At 38.1% G+C, this 12,214-nt stretch overlaps 1 protein-coding gene across 1 annotated transcript; it reads left to right on the top strand.

Annotated features, from left to right (window-relative positions):
- The first annotated feature begins 258 nt into the window (after window positions 1-258).
- Window positions 259-9,507, top strand: actr6 (actin related protein 6). The gene is made up of 5 exons (XM_048610530.1): window positions 259-450; window positions 1,203-1,281; window positions 6,780-6,951; window positions 7,492-7,630; window positions 8,830-9,507. The coding sequence occupies exons 1-5, from the start codon at window positions 365-367 to the stop codon at window positions 8,957-8,959; spliced, it is 606 nt and encodes a 201-aa protein (XP_048466487.1). The 5' UTR covers window positions 259-364; the 3' UTR covers window positions 8,960-9,507.
- The last annotated feature ends 2,707 nt before the right edge of the window (window positions 9,508-12,214 follow it).

Here is a 12,214-nt window from a genome sequence, read left to right on the forward strand (position 1 = left end):
ATTAGTAACTGGGGATTTTAAGTGTTTTTTTTTTAAAAGTTATGGTCTTTGTGGGGATCATGGCATTAAAAGGTGGCAAATGTGACGACATTCTAATAGGACATCTGTTTCTGCTATCTGACGATTATCATCAAATGTATGTGATATCAGATATGTGATATCTAGTGATTTAGCACACTGTATCAAACTACTTATCAATATGCTAAATGAATAATTTGGATTGGTACTCAATCCCAAAAATATTTCTGCTTGTTTTTATTGATGATCTATTCATATTTCTATTTAATTCAAATGGGGTAAATCAGTTGTGCAAACATACTAAAATGTTTTGATTGAGATCTGTCTCTTTAGACAGTTGCATGTAATGGATGAGACGCATGTTATTAACCAAGTGAAGGAGGATGTATGTTACGTTTCTCAAGACTTCTACAAAGACATGGAAATAGCACAGTAAGTAAATGCACTTGAGTTACAACTTAAGTCAAAATACTGCTCAGTTCTACAGCTTTTCACTTCGCCTCATGGTTCTCATTGGAACTGCCTAATGAGAACTTGGCATAGACCAGCTGTTGGCACAAAACCACGAGCAAAAAAAAATTCAGCTGCTGGGTACCCAGCAATGTAAATGCATAAACATTTGTAAATGCTACATTATCAATCCTTCAGGAATGCCACTAACTAGTGTTGAAACTCTGTTCTCTGATACAGAGTCATCCCCTTCTGATGGAGAAGTGGGAGTGTCATCACTGAATATCTGCATGGGAGGTAGGATGGCGGAGATAAACTTTTAAAATACTTTAGAGAAGGCAAACAATTTAAAAGTTTTTCTTCACCGTTAAAATTAACAGGCAGAATGCTAATTATTCAAAGTTTTGGACTCGTGTGTTCATTATCTCGTATAAATGTCATGCATATTAAGAAAGTGAGAGGCCCTTATTTGTGAATTACTGTAAGCAGGTGAACTGGGTGAGACTCTTGTTGGCAAGAAGTGTCAGTTGCTTGAGTTTGATGGCTTGTAGACAGTCTCCCATGCAGGTGATCCTGGCTGGAGGAAAAAAGAAACATGTGCAAGTTCTTAACATGGAGACATTGATACCCTAATTAGGAATGTGAATACATTCCTTATGTCATTCATTAAATTAGATGAGAATATTTTATTGAATGCATCAGAAGAATAATTGGAATTTTAAAATATTTTCTAGGCTGAAAGGTAAAGCAAACACTGTTATGAGAGATTATGTGCTTCCAGACTTCAGCACAATCAAGAAGGGGTTCTGTAAGGTACGTCATCTGAATTATGACTTTCTTTAACTGTCAATACACATAGAGACTGAACTTCGACATTTCATCTCAACTTGTTTCCATCACAACATAGTTCTACTGTTCACCTGAATTATTCACTAACTGCCACTGCTCATCAATGCTACTGCAGGTAAACTAGGAAATGTAATATAATCTCTCAAGTTTAAAAAGTAAAGCAATTAGCATGTCAATGTTTTGATTGGAGTCCTGGAGACAGCATTACTCAAAGCATACAAGTTCATACAAGGTTCTGTGTGTACAGTTCCCTGTTGCTGAATAACTTCAAATTAAAGCCTCAGAGAAATTAATTTTGTCTAAATTTGTGATTTTTGCAGCTGTATGTACATCAGTGACATAAGGATGTTGCTATGTGGCAGCAGCCATTTAGTATGTAAACATTAAAGCTTAGCACTTTATTCAACAACTTCATAGTTTTTCTGATTACTTTAGCCTTGTGTTACAGACTTAATTTGGAAATTAAGGGCTGTTCATATTGACTCAATACTACTGCAACACAGGAACACTGACATTGAGAACTAGCACCCTGTCACACTGCAGATTTGACAACGCTTACGTGAATAGCTGTCTGCAACACCTTTTGGGTCTTGAGCAATCAAACTTTTTTGATATCTGAGTGATGTTTGTCTGCCATTGGAGCTACCTTCTTTTGATTAAAGTGCTTGTAATATCTTGTTCTTGTACTTGGCCTAACATCCTGATTAGTGGTTAAATTTCAGATGTTTTATCAGGAATTCGCGATGTGTTCTTGATGTTTTCTAACAAGTATAAGCTTCACCCAAGATGTTTGGAGTCTTAGTAGCTAAAGTTTCTTAGATTCTTAAATAAAGTTTTTTTAACTTTAAATTTCTCCCTGCCGCATTTATCTGTCTGACCTGGTCAGTCCAGATCCACTGTTATGTAGTTGACTGTCTTCTGCCACTCAGTTAGAGTGTCATTAGGGATGGGCAACAAATGCTGATCTTGTTGGTGCCGCTAGTATCTCAGGAAAGAATAAAAATGTTTCTCTTTTTCCGCTCCTCTGACCTTACCTCATGGTCCAGAGAATCTTTTTCTTCTGCCCATAGTCTTTATCCAATTCCGTTTTAAAAACCATTGCCTAGACGTTGCAATCTAGGAAGAGGCTTCCAATTCACCTTGCAATATGGATGCTACTTGGAGCCTTAAGGAAGTCCCAACATGTGCACGTTTGTGGTACTTCTGTGGGAAGTTTAAATGTCTGAATGGTTTACCTTGCTTAGATTACTCCATGATCAGCCAGAACCCCACAGCTGGGATTTTCATTAGTGCTTTAAAGCCTGCTGAACAGTGTAACTTTAAGTAAATTAGAGCGAGTTATAAAACACTCTGACACTTGCAGCATTACTCAGAAGCCACCCGAACTGCAGTCAGTGTGCACCCTCTTCCCAGCCAGTCCCGTGGGGTAAGGGAGGGAGGAGAATAGTGTCGGATAGAGTGAGGGTTTGGATGTTTATACAGGGGAACGAGTTGGGGAGTTGAGGTGTGGTGATTACTCTCATTGGCAGTGTGATGGAGTGTTACTGTTGTGGGGGTGGTGTAGATGGTGGTTCAAGGTGATACTGATTACTGTAGAATTACTACTGTTGTTTGGAGAGTCGGGGGGAGGGTGGGATGAGTCAAAGTGGGGATGATCATTGTTCCGTGGGTTGGTGTTATTTTTTCCTTTATTCTTTCACGGGATGAGGGTGTCGCTAGCTAGGCAGCATTAATTGCCCATCTCCAATTGCCCAGAGGGCAGTTAAGAGTAAACCACATTGCTGTGGGTCTGCAGTCACATGTAGGCCAGACCAGGTAAGGATGGCTGTTTCCTTCTCTAAAGGACATCAGTGAACCAGATGGGTTTTTCCTGACAATTGGCAATGGATTTGTGATCATCATTAGACTCTTAATTCCAGATATTTATTGAATTCAAATTCTGCAAGCCGTGATCTCTGGATTAACAGTCCAGCAACAATACCACTAGGCCATTACCTAGGGATAGGTGTTCACCTTAAACAAAGAAATGCCAGTCACTGGAGAGTGAATAATATTAGGGACGTGTAAACTTAACAGAATGCAGCCTTAACTGCCATCAAAAAAAGTGGGAGGGTGTGGTTTGATTTCTCCAAACTGCCCTGCACTGTGACAGTTCAGTCATATTTTGGGTTCATTCCTCATTTCTTAAGGAGCTGGGAGAAGAGGTACTGGTGAGAAATGTGGAGCTTGTTCTGATAACAAAAGTTAGTAGTGGGATGATAATCCAAGGGTATTTGCCACTTCTTGGAAGATGCACTCATTCTCATCATTGAATCTGCCTGCACCATGCAGTCAGTGCATTCCACATCCATGGGTTACAATTGGATCTTTCGTCACTTAGTTTAAATTGATATTCTCCGGTTGTTGGGAACATCTCCCTATCTATTTTGCCTAATAAATTCTCCGTGATTTTGAACACCTCAAAAATGCTGTAAATGACCCAAACACCTTCAATCTACCCCATCACTGAAGCTTTTCACTCCCTGAAATAATTTTATAAACTGTTCTGCGCTCTCTAGCTAAGTTGTTCATGTCCTTCCTAAAACGTAGTGTTCAGATTGAGACCCAGACTTTTATAAATGTTCATCATCATTTTCTTGTGTTAGCCAATTGCTTGACCTGCCCTGTCTCCTTCAGAATTTATGCACACATACTCTTGGGTCTGTCTATACCATAACTCTGCCATTTACTTTAAATTCCCTTTCCTTGTTGTTCCCACTAAAATATACCACTTCACACGTTGCTGCATTAAATTTCATTGGTTCCATGACTGTCTGTTCCTCAGCCTATGGCCTCCTGACATTGATCATTATCTCTCTCATAGCACACAGTACTTCCAAGTTTCATGTCAAATGCAGATTTGAAATTGTGCGCTGTACTTTGTCTAGATTAGTAATATAAATCAAAAAAAGTAGTGGATTGATTTGTAACCCCTAGGAAGCCTTCATTCACACTGAAAACCAAACATTTGCTAGTACTCTGTTGGTACTAAGAGAATGGTGTAACTTGTTTGAAATGTTTTTGTTATGGGAAACTCTTGAGCTAGGCATTGCAATTTGATCTTTTTAGGCTTGTAAATGCACATTACTTCCATGGTTACATAATAGACCTGGAATAGTGTTCACGAACAAATCAGTTTTTTTTTTTGGAGGTGCAAAGCTAAACTGTTTGATGTAAGATTATCTTTTATGATTATGCTCTGGGCAACTTCTCCAGGATACAGTGCAGACTGGTAATCAAATACAAAGCCACTGTGCAATTTGCCCATCATCAATCAGGATATTATTATGTTAAGTACTAGGTTTCCTTTAAGCCTTTGCTTACAAATCCTCCCTACAGCTGCAAAGTCCTGTTTTGGGTTGAGTTGAGAGCTAGACCATCTGCTCTGATTACCATTACTTTTACAGCTCTAGATGGGTATTCTGTTGCCTGAAGTTGAGAAGGTGGCTTTAATATATAGTTCGTTAAATGTTTGAAATTTTAGATGAGAAACTAGACAACGATATTGTTCAATCAAGATTTCTGATCTTGAAAATTCAAAATAAATAAAGCATTTTTAATTTTTCAAGCCAAAGGTTAATCAATCTTCCTACTCTATTTCCTATTCTTCTGCAATCCGTAGCCTCCAATGCACACAACTCATCCCCACTGAGTTAACTGCTAATAAATGTGTATGCGCAAGTCAGAAACGGAGATTCCTTTCATTTTCACTTCATTTTCCCCTTTTTACAGACCAGTGTCTAGTTTATTCTTGACATTAACCTACCAAATGATGTAGCTGGGTCTAACACAACTGTGTGGCAATTCTGAGATTTCAGCATTTGTCCAACACCTTTTTAGGACTGCCCTTAACTAGTAATTTAGTGCCAGAATTCATTTCTGTAAAGAGCTATCTTATATAGTGTACTTCTCTACATGCACATAAATGTTTTGAGGTTTGCTTTAATAATATTTGCTCATCCTTTCTCAAAGCTTCTACAAATTCCTTTCTACTGTTCCTTCTACTTTTCCTTCCTCTCCTGTTCGCAGTTAAGTCTCCTGCTGTATTAAGGCTTTCATTCTTATTCTACTCCTTTTAAGGAGGCATCATGTTCCCTGATATTCAAAACTAAACGGTTAGTTCGTGCCACTGACCCGAAGGATTCCTGCAGCTCCTACCTTGCCTGCCTATCTCCCACTCTCTCCCTTCCTGCAGCTTTTACAATAATAGGGTAACCACCTCACGGGATTATGTTTAAGGAAACATTCAGACTCTAGCCACTTCTGAAACTCCTAAGGTTGAAGCTTGAGCTCTAGCTTCCTGTACATATGCTTATTTAGAAAGAAAATCTTCCATCGCGATATATAAAGTTCCACTTGGAACTACATTTTTAAGATAAAGTTATGGGATATGTATGTTGCTGGCTGGGTCTATCCCTGGTGACCCTTGAGAAAATCGTGGTGAACTGCCTTCTTGAACTGCTGAAGTTCTTTTGGTGTTGGTGGGACATTGTGGGACAGTGATGTTGCTTTTGTCACTGAAGGAACGATGATATAGTTCCAAGTCAGGATGGGGAGTGGTTTGGGGGTGTGGTGTGTTGAAATTGCAGGTAGTGATATCTCCATATGTCTGCTGCCCTTGTCCTAGATGATGGTCGTGGACTTGAATGATGCTGCGTAGAGAGCATTGGTGAATTCCTGCTGTGCATCTTGTAGATGGCACACACTGCTGCTACTGAGCATTGCTGGGGAAAGGAGTGAATGTTTATGGATATGGTGCCAATCAAGTAGACTGTTTGTTTGTTTTTCCCTGGATGGTGTCAGGCTTCTTTAAGTGTTGGAGCTGCATCCATCCAGGTAAGTCAGGGATAAACATTCTATCACACTTGTAGATAGTGAATAGGCTTTGAGGAGTCAGGAGATCAGTTACTTGCTGCAGGATTCCTAACTTCTGATCTGATTTTGAACCACAATTATACATGGCTAGTTCAGTTCAGTTTCTGGTCAGTGATAACTCAGGATGTGATACTGGATCCAGGATGCACAAGATTAAAATTTATTCACTCCTCCCTGATATGAAGACACTTACTGCATTTCTTCATAGTCAACAGCATTAGCTGAATGTGGAACATTAGTTCTTGCTTTGACTGACACTTTACTTACACTTCTCCCACTTTTATCTGTTGTCTTCTTGCGTTGCTTCCTCAGTCTCACTTATCTGCATTACTTATTGCTAATTATTTAAATAACACACTTTTTAACTACAGAAAGGTGCTTGAGTTATTGCTCAGTTGCTGAACTTGTTCAAATTTCAATTTAGATGTTGACAAATAGCCTTTAATGTTCTTAGACTTCCACACAGGAGACTTTGTTTACATATGTTCCTTTATTTTAAATATGAATTTTTAATTACATCATTTTCTTTGGATTTTTTTAAAATTAAGCCTCTGGAAGAGATGGTTTTCAATGGGAAATACAAGACAAGTGAACAGATTCTGCGTCTGACTAATGAGAGATTTGCTGTTCCTGAAATTCTCTTTCATCCTTCTGACATTGGTATTCAGGAGATGGGAATACCAGAAGCAATTGTTCATTCAGTGCAAAGTTTACCTGAAGGTGAGTAGCTTCAGGAATGAAAACCATGTCTCATCTCACTTTTTGCATATATATTGCTTGAGTTCTAATCTGCATTCAGGCAGCAGTGAAACCTGCTGGGGTTTAGATAATACCTTTTAACAGCTTAATGCCTTAAGGTACTTCACGAAAGTATTATCATTCAAATTTTGACACTGAGCTGCTTAGAAGCGATTAGGAGAGGATTTGCGCAAAGAGGTAGATTTTGAGAATGTCTTAAAGGAGGATAGCGAAATGGAGATGCTTAGGGAGGGTGTTCCAGGACATAGGACTTCAGCAACAAAAGGCACAGCCAAGAATGGTGAAGCAATGAAAATCAGGGATGCTTAGAAGGCCATAATTGGAGGAGTGTAGGAATCTCCGAGTTATGAGGCTGTGGTGGAATTTGCAAAAAAAATTTAAAAATAGTTATTTTGTTGATGTGCTCATCCAACTGCATTATTATAATTTCTGTTGAATATTTCCTTTCAGCGTGTTTATATCCTATTTTTTTAAAAAAACCTGTTATTTCTCTTAAACCAGAGATGCACCCACATTTTTACAAGAACATCATTCTGACTGGTGGCAATACTCTGTTACCGGGATTTCGAGATCGTGTTTATGCTGATGTCCGATCTCTTACTCCATGTGATTACGATGTATCTGTTTTGCTACCTGAGAAGTAAGTTTTTGTCGCAGATATGCCATTTGTACTTTATTTTAAAATGCATTATTTTTGAGCCTTTAAACTATATTTTGTAAACATTTTATTCACATTTTTTCCACTGTTATAGTATGTGTTCTATATGCCCGTTATATTGAAGGGGCAATTGACTTTGTCTGCTTACACTAGTCAGTTAGGCTGAAGTATGTCCCCAGTATGGGATCCGGTTAGTCTCGTCTGAAAAATCTCACTTTCTTCCTTATTTTAAGCAGGTTTTAACAATCCAGTTAGTAGTTCTTCAGTATTGCAAAGTGTCTCCTGTGAACACTTTAAATTGTCCTACTTTTATTTTTGAATAAATAGCTGTGAATTATCACAGAATTGGGGTTATTACCTCACATTCATATTGTTTTACAGGGAGATTGAGATGATTCTGACACAAACTGAATAGCAATTAAGCCTACATTCATAAACTCTACAATACATGCGAACACAAAAATACATGAAGATGATTTCAAGGCTGTATTTATTCTGTCATATAACAAGTATGTTTGCAAGTGTTTGTATATAACAACTACACAGATTGTGTAAAAGGTCATTAGCAGAAATATCCGGTGGGATTATGAACTCTTGTTTTAGAAAATAGCTGGCAATTTTACGTTTTCAAAGTGAATACACTTCCATACCTGGTTGTTTGCCTGATTTTTGTGGCCAAACATTCTTCCATGCATTCTTCGCTTATAGTTCTCTTGCTGCCTACCTTTCTCTTTCTGATGCTCCTTTGCAGTATTGCTCTAATGACAGAGTGCCTGGAAGCAGGTACATAGCACTATTTAGCAGTAAGTGAAAAAAAGTGTTTCACCCATGGCTCCTGGAAGAACCCTCCCTCCCTACTGCAAGTGAGTGCACTGGAGGGATAGGAAAGGTTCACTAGGAGATCCCAATGAGGAAATAAGGGCACGTGTAGGTGATCTTACTTGCTACAGTCCATGTAAGCTTTGTCCCTTGACGATACTTTGTGATGTTATCGGGCAAAATTAAATGCGTTTCTAGCACTAAAATGAATTCAGCTCTTGACCTGGCAATTCTCCCTTCATACCGGTTAGAGTTGTATTTTGCCAGACTTAAAAATTTTGCTCTGAAAATGTGAGTCGCTTGTGAAATTCATGTGACATCATTAATGAAGTAGTAACACAAAAAGTTGTTCTTTCTTGCAGCCCTATCACACATTCATGGGAAGGTGGAAAACTGCTGTCTGAAAGTTCAGATTTCATGGACCTGGTTGTCACCAAAGATGACTACGATGAAAGTGGGCATTGCATCTGTGAGGAGAAATTTGATATCTGAAATTAAAAGCAATGTACATTAGAGAAATTGAGTTGTTTAAAGAAAATGATAAGGATGCTGCAGATTGCACTACTGACACTTTTGAATAGAGAAAAGGGGTGTCTTACGTAATGATGCTGCAATTACAAACTGTTTTATAATGAATCTGAATAACTGCCTTAAGAGTGATGTGTGCTCATCTGACTGAGTCATTCATTGGGCTTATCCCCAATAGTTTGTCAAAGGCAGTTCAGTTATTTATTTAGAAAACAGAGGCGCGCAGGGAGGGAAGACCTTCGATGAGAACTACCCGTGTGTATTTTGCGTGAATGAACTGTAATGCCATTCTGATACAAAGCACATTTATAATCTCAGTGCACGCTCTAAGAAGGATTTTTTTTAGCCTGTATATCTGACATTTAAAGAATTGTTGAAGTTTATTTTGTCTAACTACTCTTCCTTTTGGTCTTCTAAATACTGTATTATAGCTTCGTTTTTGAAAATGTGTGCATATTTTTTCTGTTGAAGTATTATTTAGACATTTTAATAAACAGTCTTCAAAATTAAAACAACGCTGCATTACTTATTTTGTTTTTATCCTTTTGATATTTTTAATAATAATTTGATATGTATTGTGAATATCCAATGAAACTGCTCAGATTTGTTAGGATGCATTTATAACCACAGGAACATAATCCTGTGTAAAACATTATTTATTATGTGTAATTGGTGTTCCTTGACAGCACTGTTCCTTGGGTCAATCAGAAGCTAACCATTCTTAAAAGTTCCTAAAATTAAGCGTAAACTGGCTTTTTTTCTTTACTTTTTTTAACATGTAAGTGAAATTTGTATTAGTGTCACTTGAGGTGTAATGTGCTGTATTATTTTAGTACAGTTAACTTATAATCTAGTAATGGGTAAAGCAATAGTTTAAACAAAGGGAAGTATTCAAAAGAGTAAATATTTAATGTGATACGGAGTCATCTTATACCCTTAAAGAGTAAGAGCTGTACTTGTCCCGAAAAAAAGCCGAGATTTTATTTTAATTAATTCAAGGGATGTGGTCATCGGTAGCCAGGCCTGTGTTTATTGCCCGGCCCAGAAGGTAGTTAAATGTCAAGCATATTACTGCAAGTCTGGAGTCACATGTAAATTAGACTGGGTAAGGGTGGCAGATTTCTTTCCATAAAGGATATTAGTGAACCAGATGGAGTCTTGCGCTAATAAATAATGGCTATGTAGTCATTCATTAAGTTACCTTTTTATTCCAGATTATTTTTGAATTTTTGACTGAAGTATTAACAGCCAGCAAATGAAGAAAAGGAAAGTATGCAAAAAGCAGGACGAGTTCTGGCCAATAGGAAAGACCCACAGAACAGCAAGGCAAAACAAATTATAAATGCCACTGAAAAGAATATGAAAAATTTGCAAGGGATATCATAATGATGTATATAAATATGATGTTTGTAAGATGGTATTTGATCTATATTTATAAATTTTGGATTCATTGAAGGCAGTCACATGACCTGTTCTGAAGTCTGCCTAACAGTTTGGATGGTTTGATTGTTTTACTGGGAAGGGAGGTGCAAGATGTTTATTTGTACTTGGAAGGCTGGGTTCATAGTGGAGACTGAGTCTTCCAAAGCATCGAAGAGAGGAAAACAGCCAGAGTATAAACTGTTTGTGAAATGAAAGTGTGTTGGGCTCGAGAATAACTAATCCACAATTCTGCGATATAAGGCTAATGTATTTCACTTTGCTATAGGAAAGAGTGCAGAGGATGCTATTTTTGAGATCAGTTCAAAAATTTCCCTATGAATTAATGAATATCACAGACAGCACTTCTTGTGCAGTCAGCAGAGAGACGAGGCTGCTTGAGTTTGTGAACTGCCACAATTCAGATTGAAGAGGGCGACTGTCTCTAGGCAAAGCGATCCATCCTGCAGCAATTTAAGGATTCTTGGAAATTGAACCTGGTTGCCCAGAAGGGAAGAGTCATCAGACTAGGCTTTCCAGTTGGCAGTGAATATAGGAATTTCTGAAAACTATGGGATTTGCTGGAAGTGGTCAATTGAGATTACTGCTCGGCAAAATGAAGATGTGACCAGGAACAAAAACAAAGTTTCTGGAAAAGCTCAGCAGGTCTGGCGGCATCTGTGAAGAAAAAGATCAGAGTTAATGTTTCAGGTCTGATGACCCTTCCTCTGTTCTGAGCATGGATATGTTATTTATTTCAAAATACAGATAAACCCAGAACTGGTCTTCATACAAATCTATTCATAATGCCTGTTTGCCACTGAATATTTCACCACTGGCTGAAATCACAAACCGAATGTCAAATCCTGGTCTGCATGAGTCGCATATCTATAGGGTGCTGCACTTACAGAATGATCTCTTTGGAAAGTTATACTCAATGTAGGAAAAATGCACAAAGAGCTGCCCTAAATGTGTTCTCAATGTTTCCTGGTTACAATAGTGACTATGCTACTTGATTGGCTGGAAAGTGCTTTGAGGCATCACTATCCAGGCAGCATTTATTGACCACCCCTAATTGTCCAGAGGGCAGTTAAGACATTGCTGTTGGTCTGGAGTCACAGGTATGCCAAGCCAGAAGATTTTCTTCCCTAAAGGGAATTAGTGAACCAGCTGGGTTTTTTCCCCTGACAATCAGCAATGGTTTCGTGGTTACCATTAGACTCATAATTCCAGATTATTATTGAATTTAAATTCCACCATCTGCCATGGCAGGATTTGAACCCAGGTCCCCAGAACCTTAGCTGGCTCTCTGGATTAATTGTCTGGTGATAATACCACTAAGCCATCGCCTACCATAGCTGATGGCTATGAACAGTGGCCATAAATGTAGGGTTTTCTTTTTAAAATCTTTCTCTAATTGGAACAAGTACTGAGACTGAATGATCTAGTAATAAAACAAATTAAACTGATTATTTATACACATTCCTTACTAATTAGAAAGTTAGCTCTTCAAACCACTTGTCCAAATACACTATTTAAGAAGTATATAAAGATGTGCTTATCTTGAACCTTTTTGGGAAGATTTCAGCAGCAAGGGACTAAATAGCTGACCTGACATGTCTGCGTGCTGGTGTCACAAGCATGTGAATAGAGCATTGAGACAATTTGGACTAGAAGGGTTTGAACTCTAACATATTACTCAGATTGATAAATAAGAAGGGTTAAAATTGTTTCAGAGATAGCAGGAACTGCAGCTGCTGGAGAATCTGAGATAACAAGGTGTAGAGCTGGATGAACACA

This window comes from Rhincodon typus, chromosome 22 (assembly GCF_021869965.1).
Source record: "Rhincodon typus isolate 14 chromosome 22, sRhiTyp1.1, whole genome shotgun sequence".
Lineage (NCBI taxonomy): Eukaryota > Metazoa > Chordata > Chondrichthyes > Orectolobiformes > Rhincodontidae > Rhincodon > Rhincodon typus.